The 20,828-nt window shown below is 47.8% G+C and overlaps 1 protein-coding gene and 1 non-coding gene across 2 annotated transcripts in view; both read right to left on the bottom strand.

Annotated features, from left to right (window-relative positions):
* Positions 1-513: 513 nt before the first annotated feature.
* LOC120364745 (U6 spliceosomal RNA) lies at positions 514-620 on the bottom strand. The gene has a single exon (XR_005579893.2). It is a non-coding gene; the product is annotated as a U6 spliceosomal RNA (small nuclear RNA).
* Positions 621-3,421: 2,801 nt separating this feature from the next.
* Positions 3,422-20,828, bottom strand: part of POU2F3 (POU class 2 homeobox 3) — an 88,299-nt gene continuing 70,892 nt past the window's right edge. The window contains exons 7-13 of the mRNA XM_010334428.3: positions 20,298-20,480; positions 19,727-19,868; positions 17,938-18,074; positions 15,730-15,891; positions 9,246-9,312; positions 7,305-7,440; positions 3,422-6,316 (exon numbers count right to left, since the gene is read on the bottom strand). Of these exons, the coding sequence (XP_010332730.3) occupies positions 6,277-6,316; positions 7,305-7,440; positions 9,246-9,312; positions 15,730-15,891; positions 17,938-18,074; positions 19,727-19,868; positions 20,298-20,480 (867 nt within the window). The 3' untranslated portion in view covers positions 3,422-6,276. The remainder of the gene's footprint in view (positions 6,317-7,304; positions 7,441-9,245; positions 9,313-15,729; positions 15,892-17,937; positions 18,075-19,726; positions 19,869-20,297; positions 20,481-20,828) is intronic.

The raw sequence follows: 20,828 nt of genomic DNA, 5'->3' as shown, positions 1-20,828 counted from the left end.
TAAAAATACAAAAATTAGCTGGGTGTGGTGGCAGGCATCTGTAATCCCAGCTACTCTGGAGGCTGGGGCAGGGAATTGCTTAAACCCAGAAGGCAGAGGATGCAGTGAGCCGAGATCTCGCCACTGCACTCCAGCCTGGGTGACAGAGTGAGACTCTGTCTCAACATCTAAAAAAAAAAAAAAAAAAAAAAAAATACAGGCTCACATGGAATAAAGAAGTGTCTGGATTGATTGATCGGGACAGGCAATCCTGGGTGCTGAGGGACCCAGACATTCTCAAAAGGTGAAGACCATTAGCAGAGATCTGAGTGTTTAGACCGTCCCTGGGGAATAGTAAATATTCTAGTTTTGGTCATTTATCTGACCAACCCTTCAAAGGTAAGGATGGCACTGGTTTCATCTTTGTTTCCCTAGGACCTAGCACAAGGCAGGTACAAAAAGTGTTTGTTGAATTAATGGGAAAGGAGCCTGGAAAACTATAATGGAAGCATATCACAATTCTTTTTTTTTTTTTTTAATATGGAATGCTTCACGAATTTGCATGTCATCCTTGCGCAGGGGCCATGCTAATCTCCTCTGTATCGTTCCAATTTTAGTGTATGTGCTGCCGAAGTGAGCACATCACAATTCTTAAAGTGTGTTGATCATCTATGCCACTTAGGAAGTGTTTTCAAATACCCTGTGCAGGCTGTACCTTGAAAGGTCTGGTGTGGGGCCCAGGGATCTGTATTTTTTTTTAATTGCCCAGGAGTCATTCAGATGGTCACATTTGATAACCATTGCTATTAGAGGCCCTAAATGCCTCTGATGCCAACCTAAGATGCCAAGCTGAGATATTGTGTGGAAGCCCATGATTGAACACAGGCATCATATCATGTTCTCCAAGCCCTTGCTACTCAAAGTGTGCTCTATGGACCAGCAAAATCTGCATCACCTTGGTATTCATCAGAAACTCAGAATCTCAGAACCTAACCCCGGACCTACCAAATAAGAATCTGCATTTTAGGGGCCGGGCGCGATGGCTCATGCCTGTAATCCCAGCACTTTGGGAGGCCGAGGTGGGCGGATCACCTGAGGTCAGTAGTTCCAGACCAGCCGGGCCAACATGGTGAAACCCTGTCTCTACTAAAAATACAAAATTAGCCGGGCGTGGTGGCATGCGCCTGTAATCCCAGCTATGCGGGAGGCTGAAGCAGGAGAATCATTTGAACCTGGGAGGCAGAGGTTGCAGTGAGCCGAGACCACGCAACTGCACTCCAGCCTGGGCAACAGAGCAAGACTCCATCTCAAAAAAAAAAAAAAAAGGAATCTGCATTTTAACAAGTTTCCCAGTGATCCCTATACACATTTGGGCCTTAGTTCTTAACCTTGATAGCACGGTAGAATCACCTGGGAGCTATTTAAAATCCTAATACCCAGGCCACACTTTGAACAAAGTAAATCAGAATCTCTGTGTGGAAATCAACCATTTTAAAAGCTCTCCGGATGATTCCAATGTGCAACCAAAGTTGAGAAGCCCAGCTCTAGGAATACCCAATTAGAATCAGTGTAAGATGAACTGGAGAAGGCCTGTTACACATGTGTTGGGATAGACCAGATAAGAGGTAATGATAGTCTGGAGAAGTGAAACACAGAAGGATCCACTTCACTGAATGGAGAGTATGCAGAACTCAACCTCCTCCCCATTTGTTTTTGTTGCAGATTTTTTTTTTCTGGCATCTGAATCTGGACTTTCTTCTTGCTGCCATCATTTCCCATGAAAGAAACAGAGTACTAAAGCCTTCAGGAGTCTAAAGGCTGAGGGGATAAGGGAAAAGGGAAGGGGCCAGTTCTTCCTAGAATATTGGGCCTTCATCCTAGGGTGATTGGGGCTCTAGGTTCAAGCTTCATGACTTGGGATTAAATTTTGTTGATGTGTCTACCTCTAGCCACAAGCCCTGTTCCATCAAATCAGATCTTTGTCAACAGTAGCATCCCCCAGAAATTCTGGGCTGTTAGGGAAAGCAGGAATGGGGAAGCTCCCCACCAACAACAATGAGAATAATCATCACAATAATCACAAATAACACCTATATTGCCCTTGTTAACGTACCAGGCATTGTTCCAAGCACTTTACATATATAAACTCATTTAATCCTCACCAACAATTCTATGGGATGGGACCTATTGTTATCCCCATTTTACAGGCAAGAAACTGAGTCGTGGAGTAGTCAAGGTTTTCCCAAGGTAACACGGTTAGTAGGAGGCAGAGTAGGGTGAAAACCCACGCACAACAGCTCTAGAGATCATGCCCGTATGGCAGATGCACCTGACAGGGGTAACTTAAGTATACCCTGAAAATGACCTTGGAGTATGTGACAGACGCACCTGAATGTGTGTCTAGTGTTCCAAGTGTGGCCAACCCAGAGATTCATTCTTTATGAGGAAAATCTGAGCCCCTGGCCCAGCCCTTGAAACGTGGGCCATACAGGGGGCTGGGGCCCTTTGTTTTGGGTTCAATGAAGGTTGCCAGGTGGACGTTGTTAGTCGGGGGGTGTTAAGTGAAAGTGCCATGTAAGCTGCACACTTCCTGCAGGCAGTGGTGGTTCTCCTGTCCAGCCACTGGATCCCTCTTAAGTAAGTTCCCCTCAACAAACCCTATGTTGCAATTGTTGGCTCTTGGTTTCTGGCCTCTTGAATCTAATGCTATCCCTCCTGAAGTCGATAGGAGTCTGGCATAACAATGGCCTTAAGCACTGAGATATGCTGCCTCCACTTACCTAAAAATTCCTGCGGGTGTGCATTGTATTCTCCTGTATTCACAACTCCTTCCTCAGTGAAGGGCATTGAAAGTTGAGAAAAAGAGGGGAATTTTATATTTAAAAATCATAATTGCCTGTTATGTGCTAGTCACAATGTTAGCCACAGGGGTCCAGAAAAAAAAAAAAAAAAGCCTCAACTGCAAGGAGGTGCCCCGCACAGAGGGACGAGGCAGAACAGTGAGTGAGTGAGCTATGGCGGGGGCATTCAGAGGGCACAAGGAACCCTGGCAACCTGGGAGCTCCGGCCAGGGTTCCTGCTTTGAGTCCTGGGGTTAATAAACTCAGTCTGTGAGTCAGACCAAAAGTCCCTACTTTGTCTTAGGAGCGCACAGCTGGGCCCACACGTTTTAAGTCAACTAAACATTAGAGCATGAAATACAATTTGAAAAGCAGCAGCAACAATCTTTTTTCCTCCCTTGGCAATGACTGGTGGTTGCCCTTAGATTCTCCTATCCCTAGTTAGATGCTGAGGCAGCAAATGAAGCTTCCGTTAAACTTCCCTGGCATTACGGATTTTACATAATCATGCAGACATGAAAGGTGACCCTGCTCACTTTCAGGCTTGACTCTCTTCAGCAATGTCCAAGTTGGTTGGTAAGAAAAGCTACTGGAGTCTGAACAGGCTACAATTCTGTTTATTTCTTTCATAAAAAAATAATGGGCAAATGGATGAAAATCCAAGTTTTGGACAATGTGGAGGATCAGCTTTTAGCACTCACCTGAGTAGGATGTGAAGGTAGGCAAGACTGCTGTGGAAAAGGGTCAGCTCCAGCATCCACGAGCATACAGGGAAGGATGCACGCATGCATGTGTATGTGTGCAGAGATATGCACAGATGGGCTCGTGGCTGGCGGAGCAGTCCCCTTAATTACTGCTGAAGGCTCTTTTTGCTGTCTCTTTGCTACATACCCGGCCCCTTTTAACTCAATCTTTTCTTGAGAAAGTAAACGTTACCCTTAGGCCTTCTCCCACTTCCTGACATGAAATAGAAATCTTAAAAGCCCCATTCAAACATCAGGGAGTGGTTAACCCTTAATTATTAATATTTACGTTTCCTGTGTGGATATTATTATTTGCAAAAAGTGTTTAATCCCAATTTTACTTTTTCCCCATCAGCCATTACATTTTTGAAGGGTCTCTCTTTCCCACAGGTCAGTGTTTACCTCAGCGATAGCAACTATTTATTATTTATTTTATTTTTTGAGACCGAGTCTCACTCTGTCACCTGGGCTGGAGTGCAGTGGCACAATCTTGGCTCACTACAATCTGCAATGGTAACTATCTAAATTCGTATTAATTTAAGAAAAACCACAAGAATAACTTTGGTGCCTCTCAATCTTCTCACCAGAAGTCACGAGAAGATATGTATATCTATGACAGGGTCTTGCTCTGTTTTTCAGGCTGGAGTGCAGTGGCATGATCATGGCTCACTACAGCCTTGACTTCCCAGGTTCAATAGATCCTCCTATCTCAGGCTCTCCAGTAGCTGGGACTATAGGCATGCACCACGAAGCCCAGCTAATATATGATTGTTAAAATATCCTTTGCCTTAAATATTTATTCCTTTATGTTGTGAGTAACAAATAATTGCCATTCAGGGTATCTGAGACATGAGACATCAGCCTCAGTCCCCACCTCTGAAGGGTCCAAATGACTTCACCTTAAACACTCACCATCCTCCCACTTACAATATCTCTTGCCTACTCTGCCCTCAAGGTAGTTCTGTTACAGAGAGTAACAACGCACACTCCTCTGGGGCCTTGTAATAACATATGCCATTTTTGGCATCAGTTTGGAGAGTAATACACTTAATGTCCCAATTTGAAACATTTTTTGCCATCCCGTTTCATGACATGCACTCACATCCCCCAACAACAACAAAATGGCACAGCACAAGAATCTAAACCTCTTCTTATCAACAGTGGAATACTTTTCATAATCACTATACACATTTATTTAGGAACAGAGAGATTCCTTTGAATCTCACCAATTTCCTAGACATATAGTCTTTTTTTTTTTCCTTAAGTTACCATTTCTGGAATGGCTTCATGTTACATCTCTACACACTGGCCCACAAAGAAAGAGACTCTAGAGATAATGTTCCCAAAGAAGTCAACAAAGATTCCCAGCCCAGGCCAGTCGCAGTGGCTCATGCCTGTAATCCCAACACTGGGAAGCTGAGGCAGGCAGATCACGAGGTCAGGAGTTCAAGACCAGCCTGACCAACATGGTGAAACCCCATCTCTACTAAAAACACAAAAATTAGCTGGACATGGTGGCATGCACCTGTAATCCCAGCTACTCAGGAGGCTGAGGCAGGAGAATCGCTTGAACTTGGGAGGCAGAGGTTGCAGTGAGCCAAGATCACATTGCTTCATTCCAGCCTGGGTGACAGAGCGAGACTCCATGTGTAAAAAAAAAAAAAAAAAAAAAAAAAAAAAATTCCCAGCCCATGTGGGAACTCCAGAAGCTAGCAAAGTATTTCACACTTTGGTATTTTCCCCCCTTTTTAAAGAAGATAAAATATTACAAAGACATTTTCAAAAATCACACCTGAGTTAAATGTTTTGCTGGAAAATTCCACATTAAGGAGTTAAGAACATAATGCAAAAAATGGGAAAGGGCTATATACAGGTATTTTGCCACCATCATTTTTGTGTGTTTGCTCTCGTGTTCTTCCTCTTCTGCTGCCTGGAGAAAGGCGAGGGGACAGGATAAAGAGAAACACAGGGAGGGAGGGAAAGAACAGGCACTCCTGAGCCCTGGGCAGACGTGGACAGACAGAAGGGCACCAGTGGGCAGAGCAACGTGCCTAGGGCACCCACCAAGGGCAGCTCTTTTATGCCTTCTGCAGAAAGCAGGGGACCTGGAGGGTGCGATGATGAATGGATTTGGTTGTAGAAATGGGGGCAAAGTTAAAAAGAAAATGGGGCGAGCTAAAGATTGCATCAGAAAACTTAGCTGTACAGAGAAAACATCAAGGCTTTGGTGGAGATCTCAGATTCAAATCTTTTCACAGATTTTGGGATCAGTTCAGGGATTGTGGCCAAGTTCAGAGTCCAAACTATTAACTCCCCTTCTGGTGTTTGGCATTCCAGCCAAGTGGCTGTCCCCAGAAGCTCACAGATGAGTTGGAGAATAACAGCAAGAAGTCTTTTCTCTGAGAGACTATTGCCACAGTGAGCTGGCTAAAATATTTGGAACTAGAAGGCAAGGGCATAGGCAAGGAAGGTGAAAACGGTAAGCTCCTAGGAGGGGCTGTATATTTCAAGAGCATTAGGAGTCTGCACTTGGTTCAATCACAGTTTGGCTCTCTGGAGGACCTTGCTCCTGAAGAAGACAAGAGTCTGGGTTCATTGCTAGCAGGGATTTTCTTCCACTCTTCTGAAACCAATCTGTCCGTACATAGAAGGCATGACTCCCTTCCTTCCAGGGGGAATACAGGGCCAGATGGAATAGGAGAAACTTTTTGGTCTCAGTGGAGGTAGGTGGGATGATTCCATCGGTACCAAGATCTGGAAGGAAGAAAGAAGTCAATCCTAAAGCTATTAATGTGATGGCGTAAGATGGGAATGGGGAGTGACTGCTAGCAGGTACAGGGCTTTTGGGCGGAGGGGTAATAAAAACATACTGGAATTAGATAATGCCAATGGTTTTACAGCTTTGTGAATATACGAAAAACCACTGAATTGTACACTTTAAAATGATGAATTTTATGGCATATGAATTATATTTTAAAACTTTTTTTAAAAACTAATAATGTATGTTATATGGTTCCCTCTCTCTCTCTCAGTAGGGGTAGGTAAGGCGCTCTGAAGTTCTGGGCTATATAACAAGTGGCCAATTAAGAGCTGGCTACCTTGCTGAGCTGCCTGGATTTGGCCAGGTGGGTTCATCTTTTCTGACAAACTCAGGTCTGTAACCTATATATCTCGGTTTTGTTCTGAACCAGGGCAGAATCTCTCTCTCACAAGGCATCAGCTCTGCGAATGCTTTTAGAGTAGAGTCTTTGCTTCATGAACTGAAGCGCAGGAGGCTGCCTTCCCCACTGCATCCCAGGTGGGAGTGGGAGACGAGAATTGGTGGCACTTCCTTCTCTCCCTGTGTCAGTCATGCTTGCAGCCCAGGGTTTTCTTTGTGCCTAATATCTAGGCTCACATCAGAACCTCCTGAAAACTGGGCTCCTTGGATGAAGCCCAGCAAAGGACCTGGCCCTTTCTGACATGAGGGTTTGGAAATTTCCACCCTCAAAATAAGGATGGAAATTTTGGCTTTGTAGACATCAGCTCCTTGCCAGGATGGCTCACTGACGGAAGCTCCTTTTTAAAATCCCCACTCCCTAGGGATAGAGTCCAGTCCGGCTCTCTCTGTCCTCTCTCTGCCACCCCATTCCTCTTTGCCAACCCTATCTATGACAAGCTTTCTTTCCCAAGGCATGGGCCCAGCTTCTCACATGTCCCACGGCCCTGCTGGGAGGTCTCTGCACCCTCCGCTCTACCTTACCCTGAAGAGTTAAAACTGGAGGTGGAGTTTACTGCTGCTTTGGAGTTACTTTGAGATGCAGTGGGGCTGCTGGCGTGGAGTCCTGAGCCAGGAGATGAAGGCCTGCTGTTGCTCCCAGGGGAACAGGATGACGTTACTAAGAACAAGGAGAGGCAAAAACAAGGAGAAAATAATGCTGCTGGATCCTGGAACACCGGGACATAGCCCCCCCCGGACACAAACTTCCTGCTGTACCCCCAAAGGGACCTCACCCTCTCCCTACCTACACCCACCTGCCCCCCTCCTGCCTCATTAGCATCAACTTCTGCGCGCACCCAGAGGGGCTCTCATCAAAAATGCTGTCTGCAGCCGCCCAGCCCCTGGAGAGTGGTGTGGCTGGTTCTGCAAGTCTAAGATTTGCCAAATGCAAGAACAGATGCCAAAATCATCCTACTCTAGGACACACCCTAGGCTGGGCACACGCAGCCCCAGACCAAGAGGCGGGAGGAGAAAAAGAACAAGAAGGAAGAGAGGAGGAAAGAAAGGCAAGTGAAGAGGGGAGAAAGGGAATTCGAGGGCACCATGAAAGACTGCCGGCCACTCTAGTGTCCCGTCTCCACATAGAAAAGGTGCATGGTTTTCTACAAAGAGTAATGAGCCGAGCTGGGCATGGTGGCTTATGCCTGTAAGCCCAATACTTTTGGGAGGCCGAGGCAGGAGGGCCAATGAAGCCCAGGAGTTGAAGAGCAGCCTGGGCAACATGGTGAAAGTCCGTCTCTACAAAAAATACAAAAATGAGCCAGGTGTGATGACGCGCGCCTGTAGTCCCAGCTACTCGGGAGGCTGAGATGGGAGGATCACTTGAGCCTAGGAGGTCGAGGCTGCAGTGAGCCATGATTGCATTGCTGCATTGCCTGGGCAACAGAGCAAGACCCTGTCATAAAAAAACAAATCAAAACAAAAACAAAAAGAGCAATGAACTGGGAGTGAGAGCACTTGAGCCCTGTCTTGGTCCCTGGCCATCCACTCAACAGCTCTGTGGCCTGTGCTGATTTGTTTCACTTTCCTGAAACTCATTTTCATCTTCTGTGAAATGACAGATTTGTATTTGGATTAACTCTTGTGTTTCTGTTTCCCAAGCTATGTTCTATGGATAGAGTGACATATATTTTACCATCCAAACTAAGATCCTAAGACACTTTTTTTTTTTTTGAGACAGAGTCTCTATTGCCCAGGCTGGAATGCAGTGGCACAATCTCTGCTCACTGCAACTTTCGCCTCCCGGATTCAAGCAATTCTCCCGTCTCAGCCTCCCAAATAGCTGGGACCACAGGCATGTGCCAACATGCCTGGCTAATTTTTTGTATTTTTTAGTAGAGATGGGGTTTCACTGTGTTAGCCAGGCCAGGATGGTCTCAATCTCCTGACCTTGTGATCCGTCCGCCTCCGCCTCCTAAAGTGCTAGAATTATAGGTGTGAGCCACCGCGCCTTGTCAACCCTATGACACTTTGAAAAGTGGAAGGAAGTGCTATTGACAATTATGTCAGGACATGAAGCAGACACTGAGACTGTCCTGGCCACCCTTGGGCATGTGGTCATCCTGTCTAGTTCTCTGAAATAATCAGGTACTTTTAGAGAAATAGCGTTCGGTAGAAAATTACTTTGGGAAGCCTTGCCTTCCTTGGGCCTTCCATACAGTTCATTTTGGAATGTTATACACCTGAGTGCTGAAAAGTGCTGCAATTAAAGCAAAACAAACAACAAACACACGCTTGTTTAAACTGTGCTTACTCAGCGTTTTCCAAACTTACTTGATCATGGAACACTTTTTTCCCCAACACAGATTTTAATATTCTTGAAATACATTTAGGGAATCCTGACTTAGATAGGTAACTTTCAGTTCTAATATCCCATTTTTAAAAAGAATTCTGGTGTTATTCAGAACTCGTTTTAAAGCTCACCTGTTCCAGGCATGGTACTGTGGACAGGAGGGACAGAGAGGGGACCCAGAGACCCCGAGGGAGATACCTGAAAAACAACAGAAGCTTGTAAGTGTCCATTTCTGCTCCCTTCTCCAGCTTCATGTCGTTCTCCAAAGACAGTAGGCCCCAGACTCTGTAGAGATCAGGGCTTGGCTTCCTTGGTGATTTCCTAGTCCCAAACCTACACTCCATCCTCCTTTCTAAGGGATGGTCTCTGGACCATGTACTGGCACCCAGATCCAGGACCAGTCTGCTCTGGAAGGTCCCTGGTGTTGACATCAGGCCCCTCTAGCCCCGGACAACGTGTATCCCCTGATAAGGTTTCTTTGGCACTGCCAACCTGAAGGCTGCCTTGCCTGAGAGCCCTGGAGGTGAGAAAGACAAGCCTCTTGGGTCCTGCTGTGGCAGATACTGCTGGTTGCCTCCCTGTTTTCCGGTCTCCGTTGCTTCCTCGCTAAAAGAATCCCGCTTTTGCTCAGGACAGCAGGGTTGCTCAGCCTAGCAGCCTCTCTCGGGGTTTCCCACTCTGATGAATGAATACAGCATGGATTCTCCAGAGGTAACTGAAGGCATTGAACTTTGGTCTCTGCAGCTTTTTATTTTGCCCTGGAGACCTCACAGCGTCATCAGCTCTGAGATTAGAAAGGGACCTAGGATAATTTTGTTTGCCCTCCCATGCAATTCAGGAACCCCCCCTTCACTGTTACTATCCTAGAACAAGCTAGAAAAAGATGTAACAGAAAGAACAGAGCTTGGAGCCCAGCAGGTCTGGGAGTAAGACAGCTCCACCACTATCTGACTTGGGACAAGTTATCTAACCCCACTGAGATTTGGTTTTCTCCTCTTAAAATAGCAATAATACTTCCATTTCATTTTAATTAAGATAGAATGAGGCCGGGCGCGGTGGCTCAAGCCTGTAATCCCAGCACTTTGGGAGGCAGAGGCGGGTGGATCACGAGGTCAAGAGATCGAAACCATCCTGGTCAACATGGTGAAACCCCGTCTCTACTAAAAAAAAAATACAAAAAATTAGCTGGGCATAGTGGCGCATGCCTGTAATCCCAGCTACTCAGGAGGCTGAGGCAGGAGAATTGCCTGAGCCCAGGAGGCGGAGGTTGCGGTGAGCCGAGATTGCGCCATTGCACTCCAGCCTGGGTAACAAGAGCGAAACTCCGTCTCAAAAAAAAAAAAAAGATAGAATGAGATAATGTCCGTAAAGCTTCCAATCTAACAGCTGGACAACATTGTCAGCTTGTTAAATGCTACTTCTCTCCCTTTCTGGAGGAAGAAGCTGTCAATTGCTGTGTATCTCTAGATGTTATTCAACTCATCTTTTGAGCTAAAGTCTGTGTATTTTCACTGCCCCTTATTCTTCTTATGCTAACAGGGGAAGCTCTGACCAGGTGTTTGCAAGGGTATCAAAATGTAGTTTTGCTCTCCAAAGTTTGGAAGATCCCATTCTAACTGGATGCAGCATGTACTTATTGGCTCACTAATCCCCAGTGGTTTTCCTGTTTTCATTTACTTATCCTTATACAATGAGCCTCCTCAGTAGGCTGGTGGCTGCAAAGGGTGGAGACGGTGTGGGGCACAGGTTGGGAGGGGTGGCAAAGTGTTAAGAGACATTATCAATAATTTCCCTACCTCTTCTCCTCCTCCCTCCTGGCTGTCACACCCAAGACATGTATTGTTGTTGCTGTTGTTTTGAGAAGGTGTCTTGCTCTGTCTTCCAGGCTGGAGTTCAGTGGCGTGATCTTGGCTCACTGTAACCTCTGTCTCCTGGGTTCAAGCAATTCTCCTATCTCAGCCTCCCAAGTAGCACACACCACCACACACAGCTAATTTTTGTATTTTTAATAGAGACAGGGTTTCTCCATGTTGGCCCGGCTGGTCGTGAACTCCTGACCTCAGGTGATCCGCCCACCTTGGCCCCCGAAAGTGCTGGGATTACAGGTGTGAGCCATGTGCCTGGCCTTGTTGTTGTTTTTAAATAAATGATAATATATTTGGTCATGGTGGCCAGCTTGTTTCCTTCTGGAGACCCGCTAGGCATATGCAAACAGACATATCCACGGTCCTCCCTGTTTTATTTTCTAGATATATGGTGGCACTCTGCCCACACTAATCGGCACCATTTTGCCTTTCCACCTGCTAATCATTTTATTCCAGAAGCAGAAGAAACTGTGTCCTAGTCCCAAGGGACTGTCACAGTGAGACCCAAAGATAGAATCAGAAAATTTTCTGTCTCATTTTCTTCATGACATCGCAAGGGTTAGTATAACCATTTATTTAATGCCCTTCACCCCCATTAGGCTGTAGACTTTATGAGGGCAGGGGAATGCCTGTGTGGTTCACTGCTGCACCCCCAGTGCTTTCTGTGATGCCTGGAACGTTGCAGGTGCTCAGTAAATATGTGTTGAATGAAAGCTAATGAGGAACAGGGCCCCTGCATGGCTCCTGTAGGCCCCCACCATGTCTCTTCATGTTGATGTCCTGGGTTGGCACTGAACCAAAGGGAGAAGCTACTACTTCCCATCTGCTCTAAACAAAGTCCATTCATTAAAGATTCCGAAGTTCCTATGACATGACCCAAGTTTCTTCACAAGACCTACGATGCTCGACGTAATCCAGCCCCTGCCTGCCATTCCAGCCTCCTCATTCATACCCTTACTCCCTGGTTTCCAGCCCATTCCAGCCTTCTATGCCACTTTCCTGCTGTTCCACCCCACCACCAGCCTCAGAACCTTTGTACACGCCACTTCCTCTACCTAGAATATTCTTCCCTGTCCTCACTCCTCTCTGTCCCCCCCAACTCAGACACTTGCCCTGTTAATATCCATGGTGACATTCACATTATCCTGGTGTCAGTTTAAACATCATTCCTCAGAGAAGCTCTTGACATTCTGGACTAGGTTAGGCACCTCAAATACCTGTAGCTCTTCTCTGAAGCCTTCATCACAAATAGCATTTGTTTAGTATCTGTTTTCCTGATACACTGTAAGCAGGGGTCACATGTGCTATTCACCACTGGAGCCCCAGTACCAAACATATAGTAGGTGCTCAGTGAATGCTTAAGGAAGAAATAATGAATGAATATCATGTTGCCTCCAACTTCACATGTTCAATGATCCCTTACAGAGTTTAGGGTACTTCAGGCATCCATGACCCATTATGATCCAACACTCATCGACCCCTCTAATTTTAATCCTGAACCCTTTACTCTAGCCAAACTGAAATGCCTGTTAGTCCCCAAATGCATCATGTTTTATAATTCCATGCCTTCAGGCTGGAAGCAGTGGCTCATGCCTGTAATTCCAGCACTTTGGGAGGCCAAGGCAGGCAGATCACCTGAGGTCAGGAGTTTGAGACCAGCCTGGCCAACTCTACTAATAATACAAAATTAGCCAGGTGTGATGGTGGGTGCCTGTAATCCTAGCTACTCGGGAGAGGCTGAGGCAGGAGAATCTCTTGAACCCAGGAGGCGGAGGTTGCAGTGAGCCTAGATTGCACCACTGCATTCCAGCCTTGGCAAAAAGAGTAAAACTCTGTCTCAAAAATATTTAAAATAAATACATAAATATTAAAAAATAATTCTATGCCTTCTCATAGCTGTTCCTTATGCCTTGCATACTACTCTTGCGAATTCCTAATCTATTCTCCAAACAAATTAGATATCCACCCTCCCGGGCCCCATTCTGATTTGGGTGTCTTTCCTCTTGGTTCTCATGGCACTCCTAAGGGGCTCATTCCTGCCCAACAATCCTCACATCGACTTGGTTATAGTCTCTTGCCTTTTCTGGTCCCTCCTTCTCAGCTTCTTCCCTGATCCTCTTCCTTTGCCCATCACTAGTGGCATGGCCTTTGCTCTTTGCTTCCTCTACACAAACTCCCTAGGCAAGTTCCTTCTCACCCAGGATTTCAACCATTACCTACACACTGTGACTCCCCAGTCCCTGACTTCATCCCAGCCTTCCCTTCTTACCTCCAGTCCCATAATCTCAAGTGCCCAGGGACATTCCCACGTGGGAGTCCTGCAGGCCTTGCTGTACATCATGATAACATAAGAACTGAAATCATCACTTCTTCCCATTCCCAAGCCATCTCCTCCTGGTTTGCTTATTCCATAAACGGCACTACCATCTACCCTATCAGCCCAGCCTGAATGCCGAGAGTCACTGCAGAGGATTCCCTTTTCTTCTTTTCTCTTCCTGCCCCCATCCAGCTTTCCATTCATTAACCAAGATCTTCTAATGATTTCCTGAATCCTTCCCACCCTCCTGATTCCTACCTCATGAGGTTGCTTTGCCCTCGATCTTTCTCTACTGGTTACCTGCAGTCCCATCCTAACTGATCTCCCTGAAACCCATCTTGTGCCTCTCAAATCATCTTTTATCCTGCAGTCAGAGTGATCATTCAAAAGAGAAAATGGCCGGGCATGGTGGTTTCACACCTGTAATCCCAGCACTTTGAAAGGCCGAGGCAGGTGGATCATGAGATCTTGAGTTCAAGACCAGCCTGGCTAATACGGCGAAACCCCATCTCTACTAAAAATATAAAAATTAGCCAGGTGTGGTGGTGTGCGCCTGTAGTCCCAGCTTCTTGGGAGGCTGAGGCAGAAGAATTGCCTGAACCCAGGAGGTGGAGGTTGCCTGGCCAACATGGTGAAATCCCATTTCTACTAAAAACACAAAATTGGCCAGGCGTGGTGGCTAATTTTGTATTAGCCAAGATCACATCATTGCACTTCAGCCTGGGCGACAGAGTGAGACTCCAACTCAAGAAAAAAAAAAAAAAAAAAATGACCATGTCAATATCCTATGAAACTCCTTCAGTGATTCCCCAAGGCTTCAGTTCCTTAGCATTGTGTACAGTCCCTGCATTCTGGCCCCTGCTAATCCATCCAGCCTTATCTTTCAACACTCCTCCTCATGGAACCACCTGAGGTCCTGTGAACGTGCCGCCCTCTCCCTGCCCCATTCCACGGCTCTCCTACTTTCCCCTGGGAGAGCTCCACCCACGTGTATTTGCCTTTCGATTCTTCTTCATCCTTTAGACTCAGCTCAGGTATTAATTATCTCCTTGGGGAAGCCTGTCCTAACCACCAGTTCCCAAGGCTGGTTAGCTGCTGCTCCTAAGTTCTCCTGGAGAAATCATCATGCTGTTTTCTGGCTGTTTATTTACCTGCTCTTCTGCTAGGCAATAAGGTCCTTTGGGACAGAGAATAAACAATATTTGTCTTTGTATCCCCAGCACTTGGTGCAATATATAGAAGGTAGTTGGTAGCTGTTTGGTGAAAGAATCCACAATAGTGTAGTTTTTGGGAAACAGCTGTGTCCCACCCTGACAAGGCTGCATTTTGCCCATCTCATAGTGCTGAAAGACTCAAGGTCAGTATCGTTCTCCCCAACTCCCTTAACCTTCAATCATCCTCATCCCCAGTCCCAGAGAAGAACCTTCCTAACCCCACGCTCCAGGAACCATTTCTCCCTACATGGAGAAGGTATTTCCTACCCTCTAAAATTCCTTGTCTGCCTGGAACTTCAAATTGTTCCCAGCCCTGGCTTTTCCCTTGAACTCCAGAGTCACAGATGTAGCTCCTTCACATTTCCTCTTGGATGCCTTATAAGTATGTCCCACTTCATATGACCAGCCCCAAATTCTTAGCTTTTTTCCTCAAACTTGCTCTTCCTGCAGTTTTCATCATTCCAAAAACTGGCAGTGCTTCCCAATGCATTGCTCGGGCCAAAACTCTTGCAGCCGTCTCTGTCTTTATTGTATTCCGTATCTGAGCGCATCATGCTGCTCCACGGTCAAAGCCAGGCCAGAATGCAGCCATTCCTTCTCACCTCCATAGCTACCGCCCTAGGCCAAGCCTCCGCCACACAGCCTAACCACTGTTATTCTCCTAGCGACACAGATTATTCCCCATGTAGCAGCCCGTGTCAGCCAACTTAGCCTTCTCTGGCTACAGCTCTCCAATGTCTTCTCATTTTACCCAAACTGAAAGCCAGGAGCTTTTCAATGACCTCCAAGAGCTTGGGTGCTCTGCTTCTTGTTCCTTCTCTGACTTCCTCTCTTACTTCTGGTCCCCCTTCTCGCTCTGTCCCCAGCCACACTGGCTGCCTTGCTGTTCCTTAAACATGCTGGCTGGATCTTCTCACTTGCCAGTGCCTCTGCCTAGAACACTCTTTCCCTCACATATCCACATTTTTCGTTCCCTGACAACTCCAGGTCTCCGTTCACATGTGCTTACCAGGAAGGTCCTCTCTGAGAAGGAGCATCTCCCTGCTGTCCCCTTCTATTCCCTAGACTATCTTTAGTGTTCTTTATGCTGTATTCTATACAGCATCTCTTTGCTTATTTATTTACTGGATGCTCCCCTATTCCCTGCAGTCACCACCTCCCCCTCCAAGCATCATGTCTCTCCAGTGCTTGGCGGGCAGCTTGGCTCCTGGCCACTCACCAGCCGGGAATTGTAGGCAGGTGGTTTGATGGGTGTGGCCACAGGGCAGTTGATTCGCTTCTCCTTTTGGCGTCGGTTGCAGAACCAGACCCTCACCACCTCCTTCTCCATGGACAACTGCTCTGCAATCATGGAGATCTCCTCCGAGCTGGGTTTTGGGTTCTATAGGGATCGAAAGAACAGAGTATGGTCAAGAGAAGGGAATCAGGGGCGGGGAACAGAGGTCCCAAAGAAATAGGATACAACTATTCAAGGATCAAAAGCTTTAGAGTCAGACCTAGGATGGAATACTGGCTTTATCACTTACTATGTGTCCTTAGCACACTTTCTTAAACTCTCTGAGCCTGTCTTATCATCTGTGAAATAATAATAATCATGCCCACCACATAGGCTTATTGCAGGAATTAAATGAGAAAATGTGTGTAGACTGCCAAGCCCAGGGCCTGCCACAGAGCAGGGTGTCCATAGATGTCAGCTCTCTTTCCTTTGTTCCTGAGTTCAGAAGTGGGAAGTCCATGGATGAGTTACGTGGGGCAGGCAGAGTCCCCAGAGCCCCTGCCCTCTTTTATATTATTGCCTTATAACCTGATGTCCTTCTCCCTTGTCATTTCTTTTTTTTGAGAAAGAGTCTTGCTCTGTTGCCCAGGCTGGAGTGAAGCGGCATGATCTCGGCTCACTGCAACCTCCGCCTCTTGGGTTCAAGCAATTCTCCCTTCTTCAGCCTCCCAAGTAGCTGGGATTACAGGCATGCGCCACCATGCCCAGCTAATTTTTTTTTTTTTTTTTTGAGACGGAGTTTCGCTCTTGTTACCCACGCTGGAGTGCAATGGCGCGATCTCGGCTCACCACAACCTCCGCCTCCTGGGTTCAGGCAATTCTCCTGCCTCAGCCTCCTGAGTAGCTGGGATTACAGGCACGTGCCACCATGCCCAGCTAATTTTTTGTATTTTTAGTAGAGACGGGGTTTCAGCATGTTGACCAGGATGGTCTCGATCTCTTGACCTCGTGATCCACCCGCCTCGGCCTCCCAAAGTGCTGGGATTACAGGCTTGACCCACCGCACCCGGCATTTTTGTATTTTTAGTAGAGATGGGGTTTCACCATGTTGGGCAGGCTGGTCTTGAACTCCTGACCTCAAGTGATCTACCCGCCTCAGCCCGGATTACAGTGCTGGGATTACAGGCGTGAGCCACAGCTCCTGGCCTGCCTTGTCATTTCTTCCTGTCCCCCTGCCTCAAAGCAGGAAATGAGAAAGCTAAAGCACGTGGACCCATCAGGGCTGTGGCACAGTGATACATGTGACACGGCTGCCACTTCCTTGTTCTGATCCCTCATACCTGGTCTTTAGCCCGGCCACTTTCCCTCACTCCTACACCCTTCCTTAACCTTACCACTCTAGGAAACCTAAAAAGAAGGAAGAGCCAGTTCCTGTCATTGGGTTAGCTGGATGTGGCCACCAAATCCTTGAGCCAGATACATGGGGGATCTGCCAGATGGGCAGCAGTCCCAGAGGCCTGGGGCCTTTGGAGGTTCATGGTACCCACTGCGGCTCTGGAGGCTGGGATCTGTTTCTCCCACACCTGTTTCTCCCTCCTCTCTTCCCCAGCTCACATGGGGCTCACAGCTTCCACATACTGGCTCAAAAATATGCTTTTGCTACAAGTTCCACAAAATGTAGGTGTATAACCTGATCACAAATATTTAAATGTGCACAGAAAAGAAGGACTAGAAGGAAATGCGGTCAGGTGGCATTTGGCGATGGGTTTTTTCTTTTCTATTTCACTGTACTTTCCAAATTGCTTACAATTTATTAGTTACAATTTGAAAAATACAAAATGTACTGCATGGAAAATGGAGAACTTATATACAATCCCCCGGCTTCGCTCCATTACCTCAACTGGATGCAGAGATACGCTGTGTTCTGCGACCCTACAGCTGGTTCTTTAAATATCCCAATGAGAGAAACAAAGGGCCCTAAACAGATGTCAGGGCAAGAAGGGTCAGTGGAGGAGGAGGTTCCTGGAACTGAGATGGAGGGCAGCTTTGCACTGCAATGCCTGGGTGCCTGGAGAGGGAGAGTGTGTTTTCTGACCATGTCCTGCGGCAGGTGTGAGGTGCCGAGGGGCCAGTGCCAAGGGGCCTGTGCTGTGTCTGCTCCCCCTACCTGTGTGAGCAGCCCACCCATGCCCACCCGAAGGCGCTGCTCACATCTTGAAACCTCTTCTCCAGAGTCAGGCGGATGTTGGTCTCGATGCTGGTCCGTTTCTTTCTCTTCCTACCAAATACTTCACTGAGACTGGGGTAGGAGCTGGGCGTGCTCACTGAGGGGTCTGACGGAGAGGACTCTGTGGGGACACGAAGGAGCAAAGGAAGCTCAGAGAAGGGGATGAGTGGCCGGTGCTTTCATGGATTTGAGGTCCAACAACCCTTCCCGATGGGCTCTGTGGTGGCATTTTCAGGAGCAATCCCCTTTTCCGGCAGGGAGCCCAGAACAGACCAAGAATCCTGCTTCTCCTCGTGGCTCAGGGCAAAGGCTCTCCATGGCCCTCTGTGGCCCCCAAAACAGTGTCTCCAGTGTTTGTGGTCATGGCTGAGGGATGCCCAGGCATCGGAGGCATGTGATGTGTGGGCGTAAGGGTGCACTGGCAGGGCTCCTGCGGGTAACGCTCATGAGGCTGCTGTTTACAGATATGCCTGGATGTGAATACTGAGTGAAATGTAAAATGGGATTTGAAGCCAAAAGCAATGGCACTTGGTGGCAGACTGCTGGTGTTGGAGGCATCTTCCTGCCGGTGCAAATGTTGGAGCTAAGGCTGTAGGGCCGTAGGAGGGATGATCCTGAGGAAGGATTCAGCATCTGATAGGGACTAAAAATGGTCTACAGTGCCCTTCCCCAGAGAGTTGAAGACCTTTGGATCATTTCGCTCACTTCAGTGCTTCCAGAAAGGCTATCTAAGGGATGCCTTGTTGGGGGAGCTTCCTGCCCCCTCCCATGCTTGTATGTGGAGGGCCTTCCACAGGAGTCACAGCCCTGGCTGGTCGCCCCACCTTTCCTCCCACTCCACTGTCACCACGAACCCACGTGAACACACTGAAGGGAGCCCAGCCCTGGAGACCGGCATGCTCCCTCCTCCTGCCTAGGCCAGTGGTTCTCAACAAGGAGTGACTGCATCACCACCACTCCCCCTGGGACATGTGGCAATGTCTGTAGAGATTCTTGGCTGTTTCAACTGGGGGTGGATGCTACTGGAAACTAGTGGGTAGGGACCAGGGATGCCCGAAACATCCTGCAATGTACAGACCAGTCCCTGGCACAAGAATGACCTGGCCCAGCATGTCCATAGTGCAAAAGCTGAGAAGCTCCATCCTATGCTAGTCCCTGCTGCCAACCTCTCCTTTCATTATTCCAAATGTGTGGTCCCTTAGCTCACACCCTCAACCTCCTGGGATGCCTCCCGGCCACCGCCCCTCACTGAGTCCTGCCACAAACCCCACTCCTGCTGTCAGGCTTTCCTGGGTTGTAGTAAGTGCTTGTCTGCTGAAAACCTACTCAAGAATTAGCCAGGGAAAGACCCTATGTCATGTCTGTGGTCTCCCCCTCCCAGTGAGACCCTAGAGGGTCCACTGCTCTGTCTCCCTGACCTAGACTTATATCAGACAGCAATCTGTGTAAGTGTGTCTGCTCTGCAGACCCAGACTTTGTCGCTGGAAATTGTCCTAAGGTCTATGCTGGGTGGGGTGGGGTGGGAATGGAACGGGGGCAAATCTTGATGGACACAGACCTAAATCCACATCCTCATGAGGGCTTCGCAGTAGTCAGGCTGACACTTCCATCTACACTTGCCTGTGCCCCGTGTCTTGTCTCTGTGTTGGCTCCAGTCTCAGGAGAAGGAAGGGGTATTAGCTATCAAGACCAGAAAGCCCCAACACGACAAGTCACTGGCCCTCCCCTGCAGAGCCCTGCAGGGCCCCTGGCGCCCGTGTTTGCGAGGCCCACCTGCATCATTCAGCCACTTCTCCAGCAGGGGCTTGAGCTTGCACATATTCTTGAAGCTCAGGTTGAGGGCCTCGAATCGCGAGATGGTGGTCTGGCTGAAGTCGTTGCCATACAGCTTTCCCATCGCCAGCCCCACATCTCCCTAAGCACGGGGACCAAGAGGGAGGAACATGAGAGGCAATCTCCTCCTCTTGTTTGCCCACCATCCTGCAGGATCCTAGCACTGATCACACAGCCAGCCTGAACGTTCGCGTGCTCACCCATGCTCAGCTCCTTTCCCAGTCTCCTCCCTCTAAGTTGAAGAATTGGTTTCTTTCTCTCCTTAGACTCTGAGTGGACCATGCCCACATGCTCAAGAGAGTCAGCCCCTTTTCCACCTCTCATTCTCCCCCACCAGCAATGTCCTCAGTTTCCCTACCAATGGCAACTGTGCCCTATTCTCAGAGAACTCAGGGACACAATGAGCTGGCCCCAACACGTGGAGCCTCTGGTTGCTCTTGAAAACAGCACTTGGGAAGCCTAGTCCCCAGCCACTCCTCAATTTCTTCTATCTTTTCCCCTAAAGCCAAACCTGTGTGAAGCCCAGCTTAATGCGCCTCTGCTTGAAGGTCTTGGCAAACTTCTCCAGCTCCTCGAGATCACTGGGCTCATCGGCTCCTCCAGAGCTGGGTAGATGCTTGGGCACTGGGAGATGCTGGGACGCTTCCAGGTGGGGTTCTAAAGTGGATCCTGGCAGCCCAGGGCGCCCAACTGCCTAATAGGAAACACACCAAGCAGATCTACAAAGATCAATAAATGACATTTTCTGATTTTTTTTTTTTAACTAATAGGCCCACTTAGAGGATGACAGATCCCTGGATACATTTGAGTCCTATTTTTTTCCCAGAGGTATGGAAGTTGACTTGAAGTTTCTATGAATGTACAGCAAATAATTGGAATATCTGGGTAGAAACATCAGCAGGAATGCGGGATAGGCAGGTGGCCTCAGTTTTAGTCTGTGACTCACTGTTTGAGTCTGAGCAGGTTACTTCCTCCTTTCAGTTTTCCACCATAAAAGGAGCTAGCAGAGTTGTTTACAAAGATTCCAAAAACAATCACAGAA

Source organism: Saimiri boliviensis, chromosome 6 (genome assembly GCF_048565385.1).
Source record: "Saimiri boliviensis isolate mSaiBol1 chromosome 6, mSaiBol1.pri, whole genome shotgun sequence".
Lineage (NCBI taxonomy): Eukaryota > Metazoa > Chordata > Mammalia > Primates > Cebidae > Saimiri > Saimiri boliviensis.
Note: the sequence above shows the minus strand (reverse complement) of the source record. Positions and strands in the feature narration are given on the sequence as shown.